The sequence below is a fragment of the Amaranthus tricolor genome, chromosome 9 (assembly GCF_026212465.1).
Source record: "Amaranthus tricolor cultivar Red isolate AtriRed21 chromosome 9, ASM2621246v1, whole genome shotgun sequence".
Classification (NCBI taxonomy): Eukaryota; Viridiplantae; Streptophyta; class Magnoliopsida; order Caryophyllales; family Amaranthaceae; genus Amaranthus; species Amaranthus tricolor.
This window is the reverse complement of record NC_080055.1, coordinates 27,682,370-27,710,294: the sequence shown is the minus strand read 5'-3', so window position 1 is coordinate 27,710,294 and position 27,925 is coordinate 27,682,370. Positions and strand designations below refer to the sequence as shown.

The following is a 27,925-nucleotide window of genomic DNA, read 5'->3' as shown; positions in this document are numbered from 1 at the left end:
AAAAATTTTTTTGATTTGCTGCCACTGCCCTTTTGCAATAGTTCATGTCTACTATGCAGAATATCCATTGATTTTAAGATTTAAAATTATCAAATTTAGTAACCAAATCTTCCATTTATTTTGGTTTTTGAATTATAGAGATATCTAGAAAAGCCATTTTTTTAAAAAAATCCAACCACTATTAATTTTTTTTGTAATGTTAAACTAGACTTGTGGGAAAAGTCCTTCAAAAATATAGTCTCTCACATGTTATTATAGGAAAAAAAAAACACTTTGCTTATTTAGAAAAGTAATCCGTCTTGTATGAAATCGTCTCATCGTGAGACAAGTTCATACAAGAGGTTTATTAGTTAATAAATATTAAAAAATATTGAAAACTAAACTCCTACTTGTGCAGGGGAAGCAAAATTTTTCAATTGGCTACACCGATTTAATTGAAAATATCTTACGGTAAGATGATTTTAATAGAGGATTAGTGTTAAAAAGTATTACCAAAACACTAGGTTGGCCCCGAAAACAAACTGAAAGACTATGTATTATGCCCTAGCTAGTGTGAACTGTGAAGAGGGTCTTAGACGAAACCTGCCGTGTACCCATAATTCATTATGTTCATCATCTTTTCATATAAATACTTCATATTTAACCTGCAACTGTCGTCTTTCTTAGCCTTTAATGGCAGCCTCCATTACCGTCCTTCCCTTTAGAAAATCTCTACTTCTATCAACTCATCTAACTTTGCTCTGACTTTCACTCACTGTATTTGCCTTACCTCATTTCATTTTCGAGTCTCGCCGCCTGAAAACCATCCACTCTCGCCGAAGTTTGGACGCCACCAGACACAGGGCCCAAACCACATGTAATCTTCATCTTCTCAAACTTCTCATACTTCTCAAATATCAGTTTTTGAGTTTACAGTTTCTTTGCATGTTTTCTAGTCCTTTAGTAATTTAATTGATGTAATTTAAATTATTTACTGTTTGTATATTGTATTGTTGTTTGCTTTGACTAGTTAATTTAAGCGCATAAATACGGAGTAATTAGCATTAGCCATTGATGACTATGTATAATTATGTTATATAGTTTTCAATTTGAATTTTTACACTGTCTTTGTTCATCTCTATTTCTCTTATATGAGATATATACATGCACATTACATTAGGTTAGTGTCTAAAAAATGTTTAATGATTTACATATTAATTTTTGATTACAATTTGAAATGAATAGGCATTTTAAAAATGTGGCCTTTGTTATATCACAGTTCACATTTAATTCAAGGTCTCCTGTTGCTCTTTGATACTGTTTTTTTTTTTTTTTTAAATTAAATTCTCATTGACTTTCTATTTGATCCGCCGCTACTTCACTGAATCATTTTCTTAACTATCTTACACCTCTTAATTTCAGCAATGGAGGACGAAGTGAAATTTCCAATTTTTGACCTAAAACCATCTTACGAAGCTAAAATCCGAGAATTGCTTCGGAATATTAGCTCAATGGAACTCAAGCTTTGCTCTGATGGCGCAAAGGAGTTCATGAGGCTTCTTAGGGGAAACACTGGTGGGGAATTATTGCATGAATATGTTCGTACATCGTCAAAGTTCTCGGAGCTTCTAGAAGTTTGGAATCGGCGGCGTGGTAAGCCTGGTATGTCTTATATTATGTCATTAATTGCTGCCATTTTAAGACATTCTGATGGAATTTATAAGATTGATGATCATGGTAGGATTGTAATTAGTCGTGCATTAGATAAGTTTGCAAAATTGATTGTTGAGGATAAGTTAGATGATGTTTATAGGGAGCTTAATAGTAAGGATGGGAAGCGTCAGAAGGCGGCTTTATTGTTAGTAGCCTCGATTGTGAGGCGTGGTTCGTTGTTAGCGGCTGAGGTAGCGAAAATTTTCGATTTTAAGCTTTCAATATTGCCTAAGTTGTCGGAGTATCGGAGAAAGAAAATAGAGAGAAAGAGGAAGCACTCTACTAGGGAGGCTTTTATTGAATTTGCTTTGTCATTTTTGGAGGTGGGAAAACCAGGTTTAATACGGTGGATTTTGCAGCAGAGAGAAATATTTTCAGGGATTCTTAGAGGTCTCGGCAATGATGATGAGGAGACTGTGGTCTATGTGTTATCGACATTGCGTGATCGAGTTCTTACTGACGACTCTTCAGTTACCCCGGGTCTTAGGAGTGTTCTTTTTGGTAGTATAACATTGGAGCAGTTACTTGAAATTTCAGCGCGTGAAGATGCTGTGCTTGCTGCTGAACTTGCGTATGATGTTCTTCGCAAGGTCTGCATTGATCCTTCTAATGGATTGATGCCTGATTTAAAGAGACACCCAAGTCCATTAAAGGGAAATCAGAAGCGGCTTGTAGATCTAATGAAGAAGCTTAAAGCGACTGAAATTGGGTATCACTCAAGCTTGCTTTTGGAAATTGTTAAAGGGAAACCATCTCTTGCTTCAGCTTATCTGGATCAGTTTCCATACAACCTTGATGATCACACTTCATCTACATGGTGAGGTATCTTGGATTATGATGCTTGGTCAAACTGTTAATTTTTTGTTACTTTATAACATGTTTGTTATTATTACTCTGCTTGGTTCTAACTGGAAGTTCTTGCAGGCTTCCAGCTGTCATTTTAGCAGCTAATGTAATTTCATCTGTGAGTTGTGGGATTTCATGGGGTTTCCTTGATAATCAAGCTGAAAATTTGATGACTTTTGAAGCTTCAGATGTGCAAAGTGTTTTGAAATGTCTCTGTCTCCGGCCTTTCAACCGGCGTGTAGTCAACAAAGGCTTACTTCATTCTGATTTTCTGGTTAAGCATGGTACTCTGAGGCTCCTTTTGGAAATTCTTAAATTTTTGAACTCCTTTATTGATGCTTTATGTTTTAGAGAATTGTATTCACTCAAGCAAAAAGTCCAGGATGAAGTTCTTATCCTGCTCCCTGATTCCCAAGTATTGTTTACATTACTGAGCTCAGTTAGTAGTTTTTATGAGACACCTAAATCCACTTTAAAGAGATCATCTGATTCAGAAAGTGTTGGCAGTCATATTACACCTGCTAGAAAGAAATCAAAAACTAATATCATTAGTGAAGAAATAGATATTGTTGTGGGTGGGCTAGATTGTGCTGAAAAAATTGTACCTGGGGACACTGAAAAACCAAGGAAAACAGTAGCTACACTACAGTTTGATGATGAAAATGGTCTTGAGCAACTCATGGAAATTTGGCGTTCTTATGAAAGCTCATTCTCTTTGGAAACTGTAAAAGGTTCTGAAGTGTACTTCTATTGCAAACTCCTGGAAGCTCTGGAGATGTATCATGTAAGTTTCTTGCATATGTTTTTTGGTGTAAGACACGACATCTACCTTTTTATAGTCTTTGAGTAGGCTACTGCTCCTATCTCTTTTCCTTTTGTCGCACGTGGACAAATCCCTCCTCCATAATGTCAGGTACCAGGGAAAAATGCACTTAGCTTCAAAGAATTAGAAACTTGCGTATGATTTAGTATACCTGGCCAATGGCCATTGATTATCCTTTCCCTGACTACACTTAGTTTTGGGATCAATCAATATGATGTCCTCATGAAATAACAATATCATTTAAAAACCAATCTAGGACATTTGACTAAAATTTTTATGTTATTTGCTGTATGTCCAGTGTCTGTCAATGGCAGGGTTTTTCCAACTAGTAAATTTATAAAAATCTGGGTTTGAGGAGGTTAAAACTAGCAGACTTCAAATATGTACAATTTCCCCTATGCCTACTAAAATTATTTATCTGTTTTTTACAATTTCATACTGAAGACTGTTGATTTAGACGTTGCATTTTCTGCGTGTATTAATACTTGATTCGCTTTATGTTTTCAGACTATTAAATACACTACTTTGATCCTTCGTACCTTGAATAATGTAAAATTGAAAATTATAAAAAGTTGATACTATAAAAATATGCAATAAGACGAATCAAACAACATTCTACTTGACGTATTTTTCTTATGCATTAGCAACAAAATATAAAATTGTGATTAGTGGTGAATACTATTAAAATGGTGCAAATAAAAATATACTTAGGTTATTGTATTTTGTTCTACACTTTCTCACATTAAGGTTTTTGAGGGCATTTTCTAAACCCAAGTCGATATAGGTGACATTATTGTTGATTTCTTGTTTTGGACTTGCTTTTGTCTATTCATCATTAGAAGAGTCAACTCCTCGACCTTTAACTTCTCTGCTTGACAATGTTTGAAGTAACTTTGATATTGGAACTGTCTTTTACTCATATTATGTGTTCAGAATTCTTATGCTTTTAGCTGTTAAATTGGCAATTGCAATTATAGAAGTCAGTTCTCTTGTTTGGGTGCAAACACCGAGCTATCTATCTTCATTAATGAAGTGTTTTTCATAAGATCATTTGAATTGGAAGGAAGGGGTCGGAAATTAATGGATCCATATACCATTAGTTGGACATGAATATATTGTTTGTGGATGATAAGGAATTGGAAATGGAAGGATCTAATTACACCTTCCAAATGCCTCTACTATTAGCAACATAACAAGTACACTATCACAAACTACTGCTGAGTCACATAATGGAGAGCTTTAATGTAGTATCACATGTCAGCTTGTACATGGATGATGTCCCCTTGCTACTTTTTACATGGATTAACAATTACACTAAGATTATTCATGACAGCTTGAAGGCCTGACGTTGTTGACACCTTGCTCTTGTCCTCTGTTTGGATATGGATAATGTACACTTGCAACTTTTGGCAACAATCATATTCATACATATGCCAAATTCTGTGCATGCGTGTCTTCTTAAAATGGCAGTGGGGGTTTAATCAGCAAATTGTTCAAAATCAAGTTTTCGTCAAACAGAAAATTCCATTGATTTGGGTCTTTCTATGAATACCTCATTCCTCTTTCAAATTATTTTCTTTTCCTCTACTTTTTATGAATACATCATATCTGCTTGAATGCAATATAAAGAATGTATGAGGTACAGACCAGGGGTGTACTATTGACATTTCATGTTGAGAATTCGTATGTGAAAAATAAAATTTGACTGTGACGTGTGCCTTCCCTTTTGAGGTTTTTGTGGTGTTTTTTTTTTGTTTTTGGAGGATGAAAAAGAGGGGGTTGGTTTCAAGGTATCAAGCCTCTATTATGCAATTTAAGTTATGTATTGGGTCTACTAGCTGGGCTTTGCTTAGTGTTACACCTCAATTAATTTTTAACATGTATTATCTTTTGAGATGATAGCTTTTTCGTTGATGGAGAATTTAGTTCAGACTATTCTGATACGTTTCCAGTATGAATTAATGACAAGAATATAGGAAATAGACAAAGAGAAGAAGAGAAAGAAAAGAATAGAAGAGAAGCAAGTAGGGAAAGGTTATTGTATTAGTGTGAGATTACTGTTAGAGCACTTCGACTGGCCCAATACTCCTTTGCAAGATACTTTGTGATTACAATTTCATGATCACTACCCTTAACCCTATTATTTATATATTGCAAAGAGGGGTCAATAACAAACTTGCCACCTCATAACGACTATAAGAAAAGGCATGACAAACCAGCACAACAAAGTAGACCCCTTAGCATATTTGTATATCAACTTTTCAAGCAACAATATCTAGAAGATTCTAAACCCTTTTTCTGGTCCTGCTGTAGGTGAACAGAATAGGAGCAGCAGCTTGAGACGTATCATATTCTTAATCTGAGGCATATCTGCAAAAAGGTGTATCATCCTAGGATGTCATGGCTTAGCTTTTCCATGTTAAATTAAGAGTTTCAGGGATTAGTCTCTTTTATGATTGGACTTCACTCTTGAGGTTCTCTAAGTTAGTCTCTTCCTTTTGTGCTGCTATTACTCTTTATCTTTGCGGGATATAAAAATTTTCACACCCTACGTAATTCTGATGTAAAGAAAAGGGAAGGACTTACAATGGAATAAGTTTTCTCTCTTTCTCTCGGTTGGTTTACATAGTATGTGAGTGTTGAAAAGCGTTCTTTATATATCTACTTACACAGGAACTTGTAGAACATTTCTTTGATGAGTGAAGAAGTTTCTATACAAGTGAGAGGACGGGAGTTTGGGAAGATATCCCAAATGATAGAGATTTTTAGATATCTTTTGTATAATGGGGCTGTATGTTAGCTGCTCAGCCTATCAATTGGTGGTCACAATGGTTCATTGCGTTTTGGCTATCCAATGATTACAATTTCATGAACTAGTGGTTGCATGATCAGGACGCTTCATTTTTGGTTGCTAGTAGGAGTAATTTGAAATGAGTGCTCTGGTCATGTTTGGGCGTGATTGCTACTATGGTTAAGATGCAAAGGATAAGTGTTTGAGGTTTTGATGGTTAAGTTGCAAAAAAGAAGCATTAGGATGATATGAAAACAGGTTGTAATGAAAAGTTGCAGGAATTTGGGCATAAGGGCAAGCAAGACCTGTGTTTAGAGTTCATTGTGGATATGCATTCCATAAAAACTGTAGCACTCTAGAATCTATGTACTAGATTCTAAACTTTGCAAACTTTCTCTATAATTTTGGGTGATATTTGGTTAGCATCTTTCCACCATTCCTCACGCATTCATGCACCCCCCTTACAGCTATGCTGTTATTGAGATTATTGGTTCTGTTTTTAAACAGTTTAGGTTTCTCTTTACTACAAACTCACCCAATGCTTTCACAAGGATTGTATTGTAAAAATGTTGGTTGATTGAGGATGTGACCACGTCCTTTTGTTTTAGTTGTCTTAGTCGCCAATTCTAATAAGTTCAAGGATCAATATTGTTTCATTTCTATTGCATATTATTTCATTTGTTCATTCTTTTGTTCGAATTTATTTTGCATTAAGAAGTGTCTATGATGAACTGAAGGTGTAATTTATGCTCTTGTTGCAGAGGACCTTTCGTTCAATTTTGGAAGTATCATATGATTTTCTTAAAATTCTTCCTAATAGTCCGTTAAAGTTGCCTAGTATTCTGCTGCAATCATTGTTGTCCATGTTGATAGAACACATTGGCTGTTCTCGAGAGGCAGGCTCATCAACTAAAGTACTGCCTCCTATCTACAATCATCTGCAGTCTTTTCTTCAGTTGTCATTCTATTCACCGTCTAGATATGTAAGGGAGAAAGCATATATTTTGGCAAAAGCAGCAATGATGAGTACTGGTGCTTTTGACAACAACCCATGTGAAATTGCGTCATGGTTTCTGTTTATACCTGGGGATGTTGCACAATATGATGGTAATAAATGCCAAGAGGATAAATTATTACAAACTCTGTCTTCATCAGTTGTTTCTTTCCTCTGCGACACTGTATCCACTGTAGGAAACAACTTGGTGAAGCACTGGGAAATTACAAAGTGCAAGTATTTCAATGTGAAAACTATACAAGGTATTACTAACCTTAAGAGTTCTTCCATCACTAAGTTTTTCTTATGGTTTCTGATACCTTGTATTGCATGATGGTATTTGTTGTGGTTCAGAGTGATGACAAATCTTGATTGAAAGTACTGCCTATGGATTTGCATCGGTTACTGGTTATATTCTCGATAGAAATATAAGATTTTTTTTTGTGTTCGAGTTGTGTCATTGTTAACTTGTCATATATTACAATAGTAATATGCCCCTAAATGTTATGCCTCATACAGAATGGATTAAAAAGCCTTGGATTCTGTTGATATTTCGAGATTTCTTCAAAAATGAAAGGAGATCTTCATTTCTTGTTTGATGAAAAAAAAAGAAATTTTATAGCCAATAAGGAATAAAAGGTCCATGGGCTTTTCTTTCTTGGCAATTTGTGCATAATATACTTGTCAAGAGATTGGTCCATGTCATACTATTCCTGCAGGTAGTCAAGCCTTTTTTCCAATTTTATGGCTACATGATGCCCTTTTAAAAGAATTAACTTTTCAACAAATAATGTACTGTCACAAATGCTCAGCTAGCCAAACCCCAACCGGTTCTCAAGACTTACCAAAGAAGAATTAGAAATAATAGGACAGCTGGCATGTAGATCTTTATATTTCATTTTATTGTATTTGCTGAGGTGTCTTAATAAGTCTTGTGAGGTGTCTTAATAAGTCTTGCATGTTGACTCCTATATAAGGATACCTATGTACATTTTATTCTTTGTCAAGTAAGAAATAAAAAGGGAGATTGGAGGGAGCCAAGCAGTAGCTCGAATACTACCTATCCTTGGTGTGAAATAAATGTCTCATTCTTTCTTTAATCTTTTCTTGAATAATCAATTCAACATCATTTTAGCCTAAAGACAGAACCGTTCTGTCACATATACTTCTGTAAAGGGGAAAGAGGAAGGTGTGCGTGGATGTTGAGTTGTTGGCACTTGTGTGATTGATCCTTTTGTTTGCTTAAGAACAAGAATAAGGACAACTAATTCAATTGTGTTTGTGTATGTTTGTTCCAAAGTCCAAATACACATTAGAATAAGTTTTAAAGGTTTTTAGAACTGGTTGAATTTAATTTTCACCTTTATCAAACTGGATGCTCTCAAAACTGGAATTCAACCAAAGAATCAACAAACACCAAAGATCTTATATAATTAGAATCAAGCAAAGTAAATTTGTACCACTCCTAAAAAAAATTTAGACTTGTGGCGTGCTTTAGATTATGTGCAAGAACAAAGCTTCTAATAAGATTGAGCCTAAGGAGGCTTTATGGGCTCTATGCTCATAGAAGACTCATTGACTTTATTATCCCATATTTGATCAAGGTTGAATCAGAAGTAAAATATTACCTTTAGATCAATAGAAAGTTTAATGTTGGAGTGTTGTGTGATTGCCTTTATTGGATGAGGTCTGGGTTTCGTGTCCTAGTTCAGTTTCATGTTTGAGGATAGTTGTGCCAGAAATGAGTTTCGGAAACGGGTTTCGAAAATGGGTTAGTGGGGTCAACTTGATTTTTAAAACTTTTTGAAATTAGTGGTTAACTATTTTCTAACATCTAAAGAAGTGTTGTACTCTGAAATGAAAGTAGTAAAAGGAACACCAATGAACTTGCGATCATGCTTAACAGCTTAAGCCAGGTTTGCTATATAATCAATAATAGCATTTGAGTAAGAGCATTTGAGTAAATTGGGAAAGTTTTCACTGTTTAAACTGCAAGATTGGGAGATTGAGGATGCAACTATATAATCAATAATGTTTGTTGATCAACAATTCTGATTTTCAATACTTCAAGTATCCTTTTTGTGCGTAGTCTAACTGCACTAATTCTTGCTTCCTATTTAAATTTTGGATAAAAGTTTCTTGAATCTTTGTCATAACGAAATTACAGGTTATTTATATGGTTGTTTGGCCTTTTTGACTTGTGGCTTTGCAGAGATAGTTTTGATGCTAGTAATTTTTGATTTGGCTTTTCAGTCTGTTTGTCGGTGTGGGCATCTTGTTGCTGCAATTATTTTTATTCTAGATATGTTATTTTATGTATTTGAATTTGATAATCTCTTGTTGTTTTAAGCAACAATTGCCTCTTTTTATCACATGTTAGCTGCTAGGTGGTGGTGATTGTTTTGAGGATGATAATGCATAGCTTCTTGTCCTGCTTCATAAGTAAATGGTTGAAGTCTTACTTTCTAAAAGGTTGAATATTTTTTCCCATGCAGAAACAGATGTTAATTTTAGCCCACTTGTTGTTTGTGCTTTGGAAAAGCTGCTTAGTTCTGGGTTAGAAACATTTACACGGGCTGAAAAATCATCGATATCCTTGTATGTTTGTAATACCTTAAAATATCTATTGCAAACTCAGGTAAATGTCAAATCTATAACCTTTTGTTGCAATAAAATTATTTCATATGATAACATCACTCACGTTTTCTTAGATTGATGCTGCAGTACTGGCTGCTGTTATTCATCAGTTACTATCAAAGAGAATTGAGAAGCATATGTCTGCAGTTAGTACTGATGAAGTTTCTTGCTGTGTGCGGACACCAATGATCTTGTTGTATCAATTTTCTCAGAGTGTATTAAATCAAGACACTTGCAATTATTGCTCAACTGATGGAATTTCTTGGAAGGAAAACAATTCACTGACAAAAACACTTGTCAAAGTGAAAGGGCTCTTGGATGCAGGCAGCAGCGATTTGGTTGAAATATCTAAAATGTTATATTCCACAGTAGCATGCACACATCCTGAAGATGTTGTGGATAATTTTCCATCTGTTATGGCTATTTCCGGAGAACTTTCAGGGGTTAATTGTGCTGTCATGAACTACTTCTGTCTTGATCAAAATCTTATTAGACGTGTGTCTAAGCTGTGGTCTGACATGTTCTACTCAGGTCTTAGAATGAGTATTGTGGCATCTAATCAAGTTACTCAAGATAATGATGATCAAGCTTCAATACTGGTGTTGCATAAGAATTTTGAGGAGATAAAATATGCTTCTGGTTTTTTGGGTTCATTATTGAACGAGGCACCTTTCTATGTATTATTTCCGGGAATTATCTTATGTGACCTGGAACAATATTCAGAGATTAGGGAGTTGCTACTAGCTAAGGTGTCTATTTTAGAAACTGAGCAGATTGTTTCTTCACTTAGGCTGGTGCTCTTTTGGTTCCATCAGATACAGATGTCGTATAGAAAGAATCCATCTGAACAGCTGGAATTACACTCTGAACTGTGTTGCTTGCTTGTAGAACGTATTTTTGCCCGGTTGTCTAATCTGAAAGTTGATTCTGATTTGTCGGTGGATAATGCTTCTTTTCCTTTCTTTGTATGTCTACAAGAAGTAGCTAAATCCATCTTTTGTCACCCTGCATTGAATGAAGCTTTCTCATTCTCATTTACTCATCAATATGAATTCACAGAAGGGTTCTTAAGGGATATCACTGAAGGAGCTTTTCGTCTTTCTGAAGGAGAAATTTGTAAGACAGAGCTTCATATTTTGAAGTTACTGACTAAAACTTCTGACTACTTCTTAGCTCTCTGTAGCAAAGAGTTTTCTTTGTCTGCATATACTGAGTGCAAGGAAAACATTGTCAAGATGTTTAGAAATCTGGTGCAGCAGATATTTTTGATTTTTAAGTATAGGTTCAAAATGTGGTATCGTTCTGGAGATATGACCTTCTTTCCGATCTTATGCGCTGTTGTTTCTTTGATGCAGTTTATCTCACCCATCGAGCTACTTAAGTTGGCAGATTGGATGTTCATGGAACTCACTGATTTCTCAATTTCTAGGATCTCCGATGTCTGTCCCTCATCTTTGGCTTTTGCTATTGCATCTGGAGCTTTTAACATGCTGTATGAATTGTCGCAGTCTTCAAATATTCGGGTGGTTCTTAGTGACTTGTTTTGGGTGACCAAAATGAGAAGCCTTGATTCTACATTATTTGAGCGCATGTATTTTAAGGCTATTAACTTTGCTACCTGTTTCAAAACTGACTTTGCAACGTGTGCCAAACAAGACTTTGCTAGCATATGCTTGCATAAAGCTTTGAGTGCAGCTCACAGCCTGATTTATAGGCAAGATTGTCTGCCATTCAGCACAGGAATTAGTAGAGTCGTAGCTATAACTCCGGTCAGAATAATCTCTTACTGTCTTGACAAGACTGACATAACTAAAGCAACAATTTTATTTTTGTTAATTGAGATGAGTGTATTACATGCATCAGTTTTTGGCATGCTCTTCTCAGATATTTTGAGGGCAGACAATGCACATAATGTTAACGTGAGAGACAATATCTGTAGTCAGTCACTTTCAGGTGAGGAGTGCTTAATGCTTATGCCTGCTGCAGGCTTGTACGTAAGTTTTTCTTGGACAAAACTTGGAATTCACTGTTATAGGTATACTGAATGTATATTGGCCTCGTACTCCAAACTCCTCTTGGATGGCTTCTCTAAGTGGAATGACTTTGTGTCGAAAACTGTATTTCATGTTGAATTTGATAATAATTTGTCTTCAGTTGAGAATATTGATGGCCTTTTCAGTGACAGCCTCCTTCAGAAAGCAGTTCACATGTTGCAATGGTACTTCACCTCAAGTGCTGATAATAAAGATGAGAGGTTGAAACTATTCCACTCACTTTTCCCTGGTGCATTGGCTGGTTTCATGGACTTTGATGTCAGACATATAGATACATACTCTGTTGGACAGTTGACAAACTTAACCAATAGAGTTGTAGCTAAAATTTCTCTATGTTTTGTACTTCTATACCCAGAAGATAAGAAATGTTCATCAAATGAATCTCATGCTATTGAGGGGGATTCTTTTGGGGGTTCCGATGTAGAAAAGTCCTTAACAGTGAGGTTCTTGGACTTGTTGGTCTACATTTGGCAACATGTTGTAGAGAAGTATCCATCTGCTTCTGATAATCCTAGCTTGGGGACTCCCATCTGTTTGTTGTTAAGATCCCTTGAGATATTTACACTGAGAAGCATCTATAGATTGATAATGAAGATCCGTAATGTCTTGATTCAGATGGATTCACTCCCCTTCATCAAAAAGATGGCAAAAGTTTGTTTTCGTTATAGGTTTGAGGATCCTGCTACAATTGAGAATCTTCGTCGTATTTTATCTTCTTTATCTGAGGGAAAGTTGCCTATTGTTTTGCTTCTTCAGCTGCTGCTTGGGCATTCTCAGTTGGCTTCAACTATTGGCAGTATTGTTGGCCCATCTACCTCTGCCTCATTTGGGATAGTTGTAAAGCCCTTGTCTAGCTTTTTGAGGTTGCTAAGTATTCCTACTGAAAAGAGCAATCTTGAAAAATCAGAAAGATACAAGTCTCAGTTGGAGGTCTTGAAGCTACTTAGATTACTCTTTCACTTAAGGGCTACTCAGAATGGTTCTGTTTCTGAAAATGACTTAGGTGTAAATTTAAGAGAATTATCATTGCTGCTTTTGACTAGTTATGGTGCCACTGTAAGTGAAATTGATTTGAAGATCTATAACATTCTTTCAGAAATTGAGTCTGCTGATGGGATGGACAAGAAAATAATGGTTGACCAGGATTACCTATGGGGAAGGGCTGTGAGAAAAGGAAAACGACATGCTATGGGGCATATTTCCTTAAAGAGTGACATAGCAGATGATGAAGACTGCAGACGAAGTCAATATAGGGATCACTTTCCTATTGATCCTAAGTTAGTGTTGCAAACTGTCTTATATTTTCCTTATGGAAGGACCGCATCAGAAATGATTCTGTTTCCAGATGTTGTTCGAAACACTCCGATGGTATGTATCAGACGTGAATTTTTATCCCTCTTAAATCTTCATTTTGGTTTTGAAAACTCTATTTCTTTCATTTTTAACTAATTTTTACCTTCTGGTAAATTTTATGTTGATAGTTTTCGGGTGGTATGTTATGCAGGGACACTCCACTAAAATAGGAAGGATGGAATGCTATGACCCATTCTTTATTTTATCCTTTTCAATTCATAGCTTGACAATGGGATTTTTAGATCCTGTGGAATTTTCTGGCTTAGGCTTGCTAGCTATTGCATTCGTTAGCATGGGATCACCGGAAGATGGAATAAGGAAGTTGGCCTATGAGGTTGTTCTGAGATTTAAGTTTGCATTGATGGTAATATAATTTTTCTTTTCTATTTTACAGATTTTCTTTATTGTTTTCTTGGGCAAATAAAACTTGAAGAAAGTGGTAGATTTTTTTTTGCTTTGGGGACAATTAGACCCGTTAAATTTTAATCCCACTCAAAACCCGACTAGAAATTAGTTGGTCATGTCCCAGAAATTTTAACCAGTAACCCAAAAATTATCCAGCCCGAAAATATCGAAAAATACTGGTTGAACCTGACAACTATTAAATGAAAGAGCAAATATTTAATAACTTTGGTAAGCTTGACAACTATCTGTTACTAATATTTTTTTTTGTTGGTAAGCTTTGATGGTTTTGTATTCTGTTGTTAGCATAAGAGATGTTATCATTTGTAATTATTTGGGCTTTGTATGGAGTGTTATGAATATTCCCCTCATTGATTTTTGCGCTTGATATTTGTTTCATGGGTCATGAATTCTTAGGGCAAGGAGGAGGTACATATTTTTGTGTGCCAAAGCCCTATTTTTCACCTTTTGACTTTTGATGTTATTGAATGGATACATAATGGCAAAATCTAGCTTTTTCCTTGTTGATCTGAGGCATAGTTGTCTATGTAGTTTCTCTCTCTCTCTCTCTCTATCTATCTAAGTTTTTGGTTGATTGGCTTGTTCATGGTGTTCCCTTGACAGATATATAGTAGAATTAGAAGGTATCCTTTCATGTCATGTCTCTTTTCTGTTATTAACACCTAATGTTTTTACTTTTGTACATTCAATTTGACTCTCTTTTTACTAATGCTCTAAATCATTCCAGAAAGCTAAGTAACATTCATTTGAGACACATAAAAAATAAGTAGAGTTGTTCAATCTGATATTCAGACTATTTAATTTTGTTTCAGATAGAATATTTTTGGGCTGGGTTTTCCGTGTTAACATTTAGATGTATTCTGGTGAAGTTAAAATTTCTGACAGTGCCATTTGTTGATGGTAACAGGGTTGTCAGAAGAAAAGGGAAGTGACTAAGCTCAAGCTATTACTGACATATCTACAGAATGGAATAGAAGAACCATGTCAAAAAATCCCCAGCATTTTTTCGGTTTTTGTTGCGGAAGCTTCTGTTATCTTGTTGGATCCTTCTTATGATCAGTATTCTGCCATAAGCAATTTCTTGTTGGAGTCTCCTCCGATGAATTTAAAGGTCCCTACTGCACAAATTTCTTCAATGCTCAGTTTTTGTTTTACTTTATTATCTATTTATTCATTTTACTTTATTCATTCATTGAATTCCTTGAAAGTACTTTCATCAAGATTTCCCTGTTCATTATTCTAATGACTTCCGGCAGGCCATACCCCTGTTTCACGATAATTTCTGGAGCAATTCGCGAAACTTCAGAACAGATAGAATGTGGATGCTTTGTTTGCTGTATGCTGGGATAAATTCAGAAGACGATGCCCTAATATATATCAAGAACTCGGTGTTTGAGATTTTACTGAGTGTTTATACATCTCCACTTTCAGATATTGAGTCAAAGGAGTTGATCCTTCTGGTAAGTTGTGATTACGTGCTTGATGTCTTTTGTTTTATTTTTCCAAAGGCTGTTGTGCAGGTTGAAGTTTGGAATTGCTCTATTTTGTTGGCTCGTGGATGAATTAAGGGTAAACTTTTAATTGACTTTTGCGATGTTATCATAGCACAAAAACAAGGTCACATGATATCATATCTTCTGAGTTGTAAAGGTTTTAATCTATCATACCAATACTACTCACAGCATAAAGGTGGATAGACACCATGAGCTGCCTCATCCGCGGCATTGCGACAACTAACACAATCGCAATGTTCTTTTTTTTCCCCTAAAGTTCGGTTTACTACCTCTGCTTTGGCTACGCTTTTCTATTTTCGTATTTGCTGTACGCAATTTTGGGACTCAAGGTTACATACAAACTAAGGTTGAAGGATCAAAGGATTGAGGCTTACTTAAAGAGTAGTAAGTATGGAAGAAGAATGAGTAAAGGGAGGCAAGAGGCGTATAGGCAGAGTGTTTTAAGTGTAATAAGAAGGTAAAGGCCGAGGATAAAGAACGATATGAATGCACTATTTTAGTTATGAATGTTTAAGGAAATAATGTAGGGATTAAGAGAGGAATGCTAGTGTAAGTAAATATGTTTATTTGAGACAGTTGCACCACAAACAAACCTAAGTAGAGATTGACTGTTCGGAAATGTAAGAAATAGGCTAGTTTAGCAAAACTTTATACTAGCGATGCTAGAACCACACCCCAAGGACATTAAAAAGACCCCTTAAGATCACAAGCAACTTGCAAGATTACTAAGTAAAAGGAACTTTCTCATTTAATTTCTAATCCAAGAGCTAAAAGAAGACAATGGTGAACAAGTGCTCGATTTTCGTGTAGATTTTCCACAACCTTGAACTTAGTTTTAAAAAGTGCGCCTTGCTTTGCAACTTGTGCCCCTTTAGCTCAGGTTCCGCTGAAAACGCCTCGGTCAGGTGAGGCAAAGCCCACTACAAGAGGTGTGCGCCTTGGGCGCTCTATGCGCTTCACACCTTGTGCGCCCAGTTTGCCTTTTTGTTTGGTTGAGTAATTAACTTATCCTAGTTTGTTTGAAAAAGAAGTAAAATTCAAAACTCAAATTTACTTGAATATGAAGTTCGAAAAATCGTTGCTTCTTTAAGAAAAACAAAATGCATGCGAAGAACTTTAAGAAAAACAAAATGCATACGAAGAACTTTGGGAATTCTTCGTATTCTCATTATAATAGTTTTGTGCTTGTTGATACTAAAATATATATATATATCATGTTGTTGGTAGTATTATATATGTTTTAAAATTGTTTTTAAGCTTTAGCGAAAAAGTGCGCCTTGCATACAAAAAGCTTGCGCCTTCGCCCTGTGCTTTGCGCCTAGACTCTAAGGGCCGTTAGCACCTCAATGCGCCTCGCGCTTTTTAAAACTAAGACCTTGAACATATTATAAGCTAACATTTTTATAGCAATAAAAACAAAGCAAAACTAAAGCAGGTTCTAGCAATGCCCAACCGAACCTATGTTACTTCCGAATTAGAAGTTTGCATAACTTCCATGTAGCATCAGCCCTCTTTCAACATCTCTTGTTTAACTTCCATAATGTACCTGCCCATTTTGTAATTTAACCAACAAGGAGGATGCATAACCTCTCACGCACATCATGCGGCAAAAGTTATGCGTAACTTCCCCAGTTCTCTTGAAAAGGTAACTTCTCATATAACTCCTTATTAGTGTGATGTGTTGTGGGGTTGGTTCCTTCTTGTCTTGACTTGTTAGCTAAATCACTAAGCTGATTAAATTGAAATTTAACAAAGTAAACTACTCCCTCCGTCCTTTTGAGTTTGCACCATATCACTCAAAAACTCTCACATATCTGAGTCATATGGTGCAACGGGACTGAGGGAGTAATTACTGACAACTACAAGTCTAAAATTCTTTACTGCTTTATCACACATAAAAAGGACTTGAAATGGATGCAAATTAAAAATAAGTGACCAAACTAACGCAAGTTTTTTGGTTGATTGGACTTGGACTTGCTTGTTGTTGGAGAACTTCAAGAGTGTTTGCACGCTCCAATATTAATTATTTGATTATCCTTGCAAACTTGGAATGATTGGAATGAATCGCCAACAATATTATAACAGTGAGAAAATTTTCTGATATCAAGGAGTGCACATTCTTTATGTCTTATTGCGTTAGTGTGAGAAAATCTTTTCCTGCATTCATCGTCATTATGTTTTTGTGCAATGGAGATTAATCTCTAACTTGAACATGAAGTTCTCAAATAAACTCTTGTTTGAAAACTATCATATGGTTACTTTTTTAAAGGATTGAATTTTCCGAGTTAGCCTTTGGTGTTTCTACTCAAAGAAGTCCCATTGGATGAGTGGCTTGTATTTGTAGACTATAAGAGTAAAAATGCGGTATGCACGGTAATGGACTGGTGATGCGGTAACGAAAATGATGTGGTTATCCTAACGCCAAATTATCGGTCGAAACTGTAAGATATCCATTGATACGGTCTAAAACACGGTTTTTTACGCCTTTCCAATGCGAGGAATATCGGTTCTTTTATTTTGAAAACCTTTACAACGGGCCGATGTGGCCTTGTTTTTACACTAATAATACGAGTATGACTAGGGGTGTGCACCAGTATAAACCCGGACTGACCGGAACCTGTTGGACCGGATCAGTTTCCATCCAGTCCGGTCCCGGTCTAACCCGGTTTCCTCCCGGTCCAGTTCGGGATTAGACCGGTTAGACTGGAGGCAATTTTTGATACCATAAATAAATTTAAAAATAGAAGATTTTTAAAAATAATTTAGCAAATTAATTATTGTAAAATTAAAATATTTTAGTTAAAAAATTATTGTGTTAGAAATAAGAAATATAAAGCCCTTTAGATAAGTAATACATAAAAATCGTAAATATTATCCTCTTTAAAATTACTTTTATATATATCCGGTCTGATCTGGATTTTTCCGGGCTTAAATCGGTCCGGACCGAAAACCTGGAATGAAGAATAAGTAAGACTCGAAGCCCGGACCAGATGCACTCGGTTCGGTCCGGTCTCATTTTGCACACCCTTCGGAGTATCTACATTACCCACTTGATTATTCTGAGGATATGATATGTAATAACATTTTTTGGATTGTGCAAAAAGTTAGATGCAGCTGCAAGAACCTCAATAACCTTTATACTTCGGTTGAAATACAGTGATGCGACAGAATATTTTGAACTGTCGAAGTTAAATTGATGTAAGACCTTGGATAAAAGTTCTGATTTTTCAATTTGAATTTTCTTTTGATGATCTTGATATATACAACCCTTATAGCTACATATAAGCATTATATATACTTCCTAAACAGTATTGATTTCGAAAATTATAACACAATCTTGCATCAATCATTGTGTTAAAAAGCCCTTAGTGGTCGATTTCCATTTATAGCTGCTTATATGAAACTCTTTTAGTTTCTTTTTACTCTTAAATTTTCATGTTTCTCCTTAAGAATTAGATCCCTGGCTGATTAGTTTTCTGCAGATATAGCTTTTAATATGTACTCTAGTGACACTTGATTCTCTTGTTATCTATTGCTAGTTAGTTAATCTTTTGTACTTCAATATGAACACTTTAAACTATTGTATGCAACTTTTTAAATGTGTTCTACTCTGCAGTCTGCTCTTGGGTGTTCGACATTCTTATTAGAATGAACATTAATGTCTTGCTTCTGTTACATGCATCTTGCTTAATTGTTCTACGTCGCAGGTGCTTAAGAAGTGTGTTCAAGTGCCCAAGACAGCCTGTTATCTAGTTGAGAATTGCTGTTTAATTTCTTGGCTCTCTTCAATTCTTGCCTCAGCAGTTATTGATACTAATTTCGAAGGCATTCTTTACTCCAAAAAGTTGATACTTTTACTTGAGGTATGTTCCTAATTATAATATATTTCTTTTCTTCCTTTAGAACTTTTATTTTAGAATTACATATTCACATTCTTTTAAAAAACTTGTGTTGGGTTGGGAAGTGCTTGATGCAATTGTTTGGTTTTTCAGGGTTAGTACGACTAGATTATAGTTTGTAATATCAGTACATGCTTCTGACAACTGTGGCTCTAAATGTTTATATCCTTTAGAGTTTTGTGTTTGTGGTTTTGTACTCCTATTAATTTTGAAATGAGGATGGTTGTGGATTAAATCATTGGTCAGTTGGAAATAACCTTTTTGTCATTAAGGTAAGGCTATGTGGTGATTGGTGATCCCTGGTGCCCCTCCCCCCTAAGGGTGGGAGCCTAATTCAATGGCATTAGGGTCATTTTGATCATCTGTGCAAGTTAATGATTGTTTATGTAACCATCAAACAAAAAAAAGTTACAATTGATAGCTAAATGTGCATGGAGAGTAGAAGTCTGTTTATCTTGTAAGGGGTTTGTAAGAAGGTAACCTGCTTTTGATGAGGACATTTAATATGACAGGTCCGTAAATCGTGGAAGGTGGATACTGGTAAAGATCTATTTTGATGGCTTGATCTTCAATGAATATCTTAAGATTGAGTTTGATACTTTGGTTTGTAGTTTAGTATAGGACTTTGCAGGTATTAAGGTTAAGTTTGTGGTCTCCTTTAGAGGCTTTAAGCCTCTAGTCTTCTCACCTTATATCAGGAAACATAATTCCAAGGGTAATAAGTTCACATTAGTTCAGTTTGAAGTTACCACTTTATAATGTTATTATAAGGTCAAATGAGTCAAGGGAAGTTCAATTTAGGGCTAAGTAGTACATATAAGTAAATTTCAGGTAAAGAGAATACATATGGTGATTTAGTTTCTTGGACTGAGTGTATAATTTTCCATGTATCAAGGAATACCAGGGTTGTAATTTTCAATAAAATATTTTATGTAAGTTTTCTGGAATGCCCCCTATCCTTTTCTTTTCAGGGAGTTCTTTAGGGGATAAGAGAAGCTAATGACATCGAGGGTAAAATGGTAACCAAACAGGGGCCTTTTTAGTGTGGGTTCAGCTGAACCATATCAAAGCCCAAAAAAATTGAACAGTTTTATTTACAAGAAAAACAAAAACGTGTATATGTTATAACTTTTCCTTGCAAGAATACACCTTCCAGCAGTGGTAAAACACATATTATCTCATAAGATAGGTCATGGGTTCTAACCTCTTTACTCACCCTTTTACCAAAATGTCCCCTAGCCTCCTTTCTTGTCGCTGCCATAGGGTATGAAAATCTAGCAGTTTATAAGGTATTATTTTTTAAAAGTTTTAGATATTAAACTTTTTGTTTAAATATCAAGATCTTAACATTAAACAATAATTTTAATTTAATTGATACGTTTATACAACAACGTATCGGGGGACACTGTAAACTCTAATCAAACCCAGCAAAAAATCTTATAATTCAGTTTAGTTTAGCCTATCTTGTCTCGTGGCCAGCCCTATGCAAAATGGAAACACAGAGACACACATTCACAAAAGAAATTACCAGGAAAAGGAAGAATGAAAGAGAAAAGCATAAAACAAGATACAGCCAATGTTTGTCTATGTTGTTTGCTTTGATTCCTTTTCATGTGCTTTTACAATCAATTTGTTGAAGCAACAACTGTTTACTGTACTGCATTGCTTCTTACATCAATTTAATTGTGCTGATGCTTTTTGTTTTCTGCTAATTTGAGCTTTTGGCTCTCCAGAGTTCAGCAAAATCTTGTAACATTACCTGTTTTATTTAGAACCGGATACAGTGTGACCACCATGGAATTTTTTGTACACCTAGTTATGATGGAAGTTGTCTACCCTTTCTGTGGTGAATGTGTGTTGATCATTTTCATTACGATATCATGTAGGTTGTTCATGAGACTGTCTCATCCAGGAGCACCGTGGAATGGTTGCAAAAGCATGCACTTGAGCAGCTTTCTGATCTATTATGTCATCTATGGAATCTATTGATTAGATGCTCAAAATTGGTACTCAAGAAGAAGACATTGGTAATCTTAATACTAGAAATAATTGTAGCAGCCTTGAAGCTGTCACAGAGAAACAATATGTCCGGACCATATTTTACACCATCCATTCAAAGTATATATCAATTATATCAAACGGTTGATGTGCATGATGATTCTGGAGACTCTGCAGTGTATGGACTGAAGTCTATACTTTTCAGTACGCCCCCGACAACTATTTCTGATCTGGTATGCTGTTGATAGATAATATAGAATTTATTGTGAAAATATTTTCACTATATTGCACACTATTTTAAAGATAGTCTGTCACCTTTTATTGCCTGCATATGCATGTCTCTTATTACCTTTTTTATATGCATATGTTGGTTTGGGACTTGGAAACAAGGTTGGGTGGTTCATGCTTGCATGTGTACGTCCCAGTTTCCCACCGTCCTTTGACCTTGATTGTGCTATCTTTGACCTTGATTTTGCTATTGAATGCCTTCCATGAATGTACCATCACTATTAGTGGTTTTATTATTTGCATTCCATACCATATTGATGAAATTGTTTAAAATAGATATGCATGTTTAGAGGTGTTTTTACATCTGATGGCTTACGGCTTCTCTCTTTCTTGAAGAACTTGGAAGATCTCTCCAAGTTTCTTGTGTGGGCAGTTTCTACAGCCCTTCGATCAGATTCTCAGCAGGCTTTACTGAAGCAACATTTTCCTCCAAGTTTCTCGTGTACTGAGGAATACACACGAGAAGAGCCTCTGACTTCAACACTTCTACGCTGGCTTGTAGCTTCCATCATTCTATGGAGGCTTTCATTTAGAAATAGTGGCTGTAACTCTGATTTTGTCGTAGGTGAAGCAAATGGAGACACTTTACTCTCCCTAATAAAATATGTAGGACCCATAGGTGAAGGATGCAAACTTGTATCTGGTTCTAAAGAAATTTTAGCTGCAACTGTCATTCATCTACATCAGGTTCTTGGCATTAAGTGCCAGACACTGCAGTCAGTGGTTGCAGCACTGTCTCTTTTGCTCTTTGCTGATGGGTCATATGCTGCTCAAGGTATGTACCAGCACTCACAATATCATATAACTTTTTTATAGAGTGTTACATGAGAAACAGAAAAGGTGTCCTATCTCAAAGGAAATCACCAAACAGTGTAAAAAACTGAACAATAAAGAGGCAAAGAACTGCCTGCATTGAATAATTCAAAATATGGAACAACGACTAGTAAATTTGGACAACTTCAACAGTTGCCAATCCATCTTGGAACAGATTTATGTCTTAACCTCCGCTCTCTATTCAAAAAACAACTACAGATAAATTGAAGAAAGAGGAACGTGAAGAGGGGGAAAGCGAGACGAGATCTTAGTAGATGCAAAAATTGTTCTGTAATTTTCGTTTTGTACAGCCCAATAGAGCTTTATAATCTATGGCTGATTCCCATCAGCAGCAATAATTTAATATATTATGATAACAGAATCACACCATTCTCTCTCTTCATATTTCTTTACTCTTATTGTTTCTGTTTGTAAAGTTCTGGTTTCTTTATTATGCAGGTGATTTGTCGAGCCTAGACACCAGTATTGACCTTCAAAAACGTGTATCGCTCTGGTCAAAGATATCCTCACCTAATGAAGCTAATCCATCTTGGAGATGGTATGCCAATCCAATAAACTATTTTCATCCTTATAAAAAGTTGATATTTATGAAAATATGTTTAGAGATTTGGGAAGAACTAAACAAGATTTTATTTGACAATGTTTTTTCTTAGAGTAAAAAGTAACATAATATGGATTAATGAATAAAAATTACTATTCAAGTGTAGCAAGTAGCAACAATAATGAACCAAAATGAGTATTGAGGCGTGTTCATATAATTTATCGTCTTACATGTATTGCAATTTTCATTCCTAATTCTTCCGCTTTGCATGGTAACTCATTATGTAATATTTTATGCTCAATATAAACTATATACTTTATGGTAAATAATGGAGTATAAGACAATCATATCAAGAGGGTAATACAAGGGGAAATTTTGGGAGAAATGATGTTTTAGATATGGGACTGTGCAAGGCTGCCTGCTTCATGTTCTTTGTACTCTATTGGAATGTATAATGGTTAGCATTGAAATCTATTTGAGTTAACATGTGAAATTACTATAAGCAGGTCATTTTACGAGCCATGGGTCGCTGATGCACCCAAGCGCACTGATCTGGAGAAAATGGAAGAAAGCCATGCATGTCAAAAACTCATGGTCTTGATCTCAACAATGGAAAAGACATCGGATCACAAGTCGCTATCCCCTCAAGAGTTAGAATCGTCTGGATTTTTTGAATGGGAGAGAACTAAGCTTCAAAAAGATTGAAATGTTGTCAAAAATCCATTTGTATAATTTTTTGTAGCTTGCTAGTAGCAGCGAATGCTGGTATTCATTTTAGGAGTATATTTATATATTTTATTTTTAAAAGCTCCCATTAATTGATGAATATCATTAAGCGAATTTCGGAAACATGTTTCTAACAAATCTAAGGAAGCAAAAATAGAACCCCACTTTTCTCATTTATGATTTGTAAGGGCCGCCTCTGGCTATTTTTGTTGAGTCTTGTGGTGAGTTGAGGAGAAGTAATACCAAGTATAGACTCGATGGAACCATTGAGAGATTAAAGGCGAGGCTAGTGATGAGAGATTTTACCTAAGCGAAATGAATTGATTACTTTGAGAACTGTTATGCTGTGTGTATTTGTTCTTGCCGATAGAAATAATAGTTAAGCACTTAATAATACTTCGATGAGCACATTGTCTCGTCGTACGACAAATCAAGTTCAAGTCTACAGAAGTTTGGTGAGCTGGGTTGTTGGCTAAGTAAAGAAAGCTCTTAGTCGACTAAATAAGAAAGCTTTCTATAAACCAAGTTAAGCAAAGAAAGTAGGATTTAGAAAGGAAAAGTATCCTTTTCTTTTTGCTAAAAAATAGAAAGGAAAAGTGCATAAAAGAATGCTCGAGTGAAAAACCAGAATAACCTCTTTATAAGGGAGATGCCTCTTAGTCAAGCCCTCAAGCGACAAGGAGGACACGAACAAATCTCTGTGGGCAGCCTTGTTAGCAGTCACAAGGCATTTCAGTGTCCTTGAAAACGAGTCGTAATATTCTCTCCCACCAAAATTCTTAACAGCCCTGTCAATACTGATTCGAACTATGCAATGACGTCTTGAAACATCCATAGAAACTGCCATAGGAGTCTTTTCGGATCTTGTACAATATAATTACGTGATACTTTGAAAACATTAGTAATTAAAAACTATCAGTCTCATTCACATCGCTCACTAAAATCATGTACACCAGAATTTTAGACACTGCAATCTTATTATGACTGGAGACGAAATCAAGCTCCAGAATGTACATTTTGAAGTTCGATAATATGTACAGAGTGTATATTACATACTCCATAATTCACAAGATAGAAGTACAATTCAAGCTTCTGTGGAGACAGAATCATGCTCCAGAATGTACGTTTAGAAGTTCGATAAAATGTACAGCATACCACCGAATGCACTTTACATACAATTTACAAAATATAATTCAAGCTTTAGTCGAAACTTTAAAATAACGAAACCTTTCAGTTTTTCTTATTTGCTTTACAGTCTTCTGTTGTCTGAAGTCTGGATGATGGCTTCAAGCACAAGTGGCAGCAGGCTAACTCAGAAGATATGATGACCATGAGGAAATTATTTTTAGAAAAGTTCACTCATGGGAACACTAATTAGCATTCCTCCCTGCCATATTCCAAAATAAGGTTTATTAACAGTTAAGAAACTGTATATAGGAATCAAAACAAGGCAGTTCATTCAAAACGAATAAGCATCATTACTCATAACAAGTAACAGCGCTTAAAATCACAAACAAATTCGAATTGTTCTACCTTTTCATCGTCTTCAGCACATTAATTTTCCCTATTGTCATCCATGATTTCATCAACACTACAAAGAAATGGATTCGCAAAACTCAGTTTTGTAGCAAGTAGGTAATGAACAGAACAATCTCGTGCACTTCTTACTTATGTGATGTGAAAATGCTGAGGATGTTTGCTACCAAGGGTCAATCAGAAACAACCACTTTGTAATCACTAACAAGGGTAAGGGTAAGGTTGTTTACATCCAACCCCTCCCCCCACGGCCCACCCACCAAAAACCCCACAGGCGGGAGCCATCAATGGCATTTGTTAATCCTACAACGATTTATCTTACTTCTCCCAAGTTCCGAATACTAAAAATGAAAAACAAGACATATAGCATATAAGCATAAAAGACTAAATGAAACTAAATCATTTTCACCTATTATTTCTTTGATGACGCAACTGTTTCCTCCTTCGCCTCCTTTTCTTTTCCTGCAGATAATCAGTCTCCAAAGTTGCACTGCCAGAATCCTTGAGCATTATAAGGTTCTCTATACATACTTGTGTGTCAAAACATCTCGGAAAGTCACAGACTTTAACATCTTTGACCCCCATGGTTTGCAAGTTGAGTGATACAACCCTCCAAGTGTTAAGCTGCAGAAACAGGCTCTGTCTATTTAATGAATAAGCAATAGGCCACTCGAGAAACAAGTGTTGCTTTGTTTGCTTAACTTTGAACAGCCTAGTCCATGACTCTACTACACCATACTCCTTCATGATCCATATATCTGAGTAATCCAAGTCATTCACCATGAGACATAAACACGCATCAAGCATTCCTACACGCAAGTTAATGAACTCTTCCTCAAATGTAGGCTGCGGAACCTCAATGAAACTATGGTCCACTAGACTAAACCCAACAATCGAATAATCCTTTTCTTTCCCATTAAAACTTTCATGTATCCAATGCAAATTTCCGTTCACAAGGACACCGTCTTCACGACAAGAAGAAAATGGCCGCGGTACATCTGGAGCCCTTAACCATGAGTCCATTTTTAAGCTATAAACCATGACTTGGCTCTTAAAAGGACCTGTCCCCTCATCGGATTGGAGAATCCTAACAAACTTGTAATCCCTCGAAATATCATCGTAGCCAAACCCAAATGAGTACCGGTGAGATAAGGTCGACGGTTTAGGCAAAAAGGGGAGTTTTTTGTGAGTTTGAGTCGTGGGATTGTACAAGAGTATAGTAAGGTGTAAATCATAATTACATAAGCAAATCAATCCATGACAAGAACCCACCACATGAGCAAAACCCTGATTCCGAAATGGGTTATTGAGCTCAGTAATTCGATCGAAAGTATCAAATTCAGCTATAGAAAGATGGGGAGCTGAAAAAACAAAGCGAAGATTCGGATTGGATTGAGCTAGGGTTTGAGCAAGATGAAGGTCAGCAAATTGAGGGGCACTAATTATGTAATACCATAATTTACAAATACTCTTGAATTGCATCAAGGGTTTTGCGGACAATCTTAAGAGTATATCAATCATTAAATCAATAGGAAGGTCCATTAATTCCGTCATACTGTATGAAATGATTATATTCTGCACAAACAACTGCAAATTCCAAATAATTAAGTGCACAATCCAACATACTACATAAGAATTGCTTTCAATCATGCAGTGGATAAATTTGATTGACCAAAAGGGAAATTAGGGATTCCAACTAAACAAAAACCCAGAATTAATTTAGCTTTTAACAAAAGTACAAAACAACTACTACAATTGAACAAGTAAACATCGAAAATACGGATTTAATCACACATAAAATTGAATTTAAATACAGATAGAAAGTTGAAAATTAAATTTTTAATAACTGCGACAACGACTAAGAAATTTTGATTTCAGTTTACAAGAAGAATAGAAGGAAATTACCAGAAATTTGGGAGTAGTTGAAAAGAGCTGACGAAAAAGAGCAAAGAGAATCAACAGGCATGAGTTTGCGGGTGAACGAAGCAGAAAGACCAAGTATAGTAATTACTAATTAGTAAGGATTGATGGCAGAGCAACTACTTTTTGAAGTCATAAAAGTTGGTCTACAAAGTTCCAACTAAGTTTATGTCAAATATTACTACTCCATTATGGAACATTTGCTGCAAGTACATAAATACTTAGGAAAAAATATATAAATAAATTGTGTATTGTATCTAAAAAAACTCGTGTGGTTCATGTCAAAAATAGAAATGTGAAATATTTTATACTCCCTGTGTCAGTCTCATTAGAATAGAATCAAAAAGAAAGTGAGAATTTTTTTTTGCTATCATGATAATAAATGAAAAGAGATAATAAATTGTGTGGATAATATCAAAATAATTAAAATGTATGAATGTGATTAAAAAAAATAATGGTTTATTGTCCAAAAATAAAAATAAAAGTAAAAATGGTAAATAAAAATTGATTCTTATCTTAATGTGTTACTTTTCTAAGTCTTGGATTTGATTTTTTTTTTCTCGTTCTCTATTCAGCCAAATCTATAGTAGAAATAGAAGAACTAGAAAAACAATTAATAAATTGTTTTAAACTAAAAATGGTAAATGAAAAGTAATAAATTGTTTTAAGAAAAAAGCCTTGGAGTAGACTTTTACATAGGTATAAAGAGAACACAAATTTTTGTGAGAGACGATCTTTTTGAAAATGACGTAAGTAAACATTTAAGATATTAAAAATAGGCATTGTGGATATGGTAAGTAAGCATTAGGGATAATGTAAATAGGCAAATCAAAAACGGTCTCTTAAAAGACTAGCCGTAAAGAGAAAGGTAGGAGTTCAAAATAGTTAATGATTTTTTTATTTTGGTTACGAAAATGATAGTGTAGAAAAATGAAGGGAATAATATTAAAAATGACAAGTGCTTTATATTATAGAGTATAAAATAAAGTATTTTCAATATTGAAAATATTTCAAAAGTCTAAAATAATTTCCTACTACCTTGTACTTTGAACTTAG

At 35.3% G+C, this 27,925-nt stretch overlaps 2 protein-coding genes across 4 annotated transcripts; one reads left to right on the top strand and one right to left on the bottom strand.

Annotated features, from left to right (window-relative positions):
• Positions 1–517: 517 nt before the first annotated feature.
• LOC130824182 (uncharacterized) lies at positions 518–23,653 on the top strand. 2 transcript variants are annotated; one of them, XM_057689080.1, is made up of 14 exons: positions 518–856; positions 1,402–2,509; positions 2,617–3,322; positions 6,914–7,409; positions 9,642–9,784; positions 9,858–13,205; positions 13,342–13,554; positions 14,521–14,724; positions 14,870–15,073; positions 18,835–18,990; positions 20,913–21,257; positions 21,649–22,087; positions 22,585–22,684; positions 23,194–23,653. In XM_057689080.1, the coding sequence occupies exons 2-14, from the start codon at positions 1,404–1,406 to the stop codon at positions 23,390–23,392; spliced, it is 7,659 nt and encodes a 2,552-aa protein (XP_057545063.1). In that variant the 5' UTR covers positions 518–856; positions 1,402–1,403; the 3' UTR covers positions 23,393–23,653. The 2 variants fall into 2 exon arrangements, with proteins under 2 accessions (XP_057545063.1, XP_057545064.1); XM_057689081.1 differs by lacking the exon at positions 518–856 and having other exon boundaries at positions 2,374–2,514.
• A 718-nt stretch (positions 23,654–24,371) lies between these two features.
• LOC130824183 (F-box protein CPR1-like) lies at positions 24,372–27,067 on the bottom strand. 2 transcript variants are annotated; one of them, XM_057689082.1, is made up of 4 exons: positions 26,855–27,034; positions 25,359–26,536; positions 24,947–25,004; positions 24,372–24,800 (listed from the first exon to the last, which is right to left on the bottom strand). In XM_057689082.1, exons 2-3 carry the CDS (start codon positions 26,501–26,503, stop codon positions 24,968–24,970), a joined length of 1,182 nt encoding a protein of 393 aa, XP_057545065.1. In that variant the 5' UTR covers positions 26,504–26,536; positions 26,855–27,034; the 3' UTR covers positions 24,372–24,800; positions 24,947–24,967. The 2 variants fall into 2 exon arrangements, with proteins under 2 accessions (XP_057545065.1, XP_057545066.1); XM_057689083.1 differs by lacking the exon at positions 24,947–25,004 and having other exon boundaries at positions 26,855–27,067.
• Positions 27,068–27,925: the final 858 nt, after the last annotated feature.

Coding starts and splice junctions, on each gene's coding strand:
- LOC130824183 (XM_057689082.1), bottom strand. CDS start 26,503: ATGACGGAATTAATGGACCTTCCTATTGATTTAATGATTGATATACTC. Junction 25,005..25,358: donor CGTCATCAAAGAAATAATAG/GTGAAAATGATT, acceptor ATTTCTTTGTAG/TGTTGATGAAATCATGGATG.
- LOC130824182 (XM_057689080.1), top strand. CDS start 1,404: ATGGAGGACGAAGTGAAATTTCCAATTTTTGACCTAAAACCATCTTAC. Junction 7,410..9,641: donor CAATGTGAAAACTATACAAG/GTATTACTAACC, acceptor TTTCCCATGCAG/AAACAGATGTTAATTTTAGC. Junction 22,088..22,584: donor TGGGTCATATGCTGCTCAAG/GTATGTACCAGC, acceptor TTTATTATGCAG/GTGATTTGTCGAGCCTAGAC.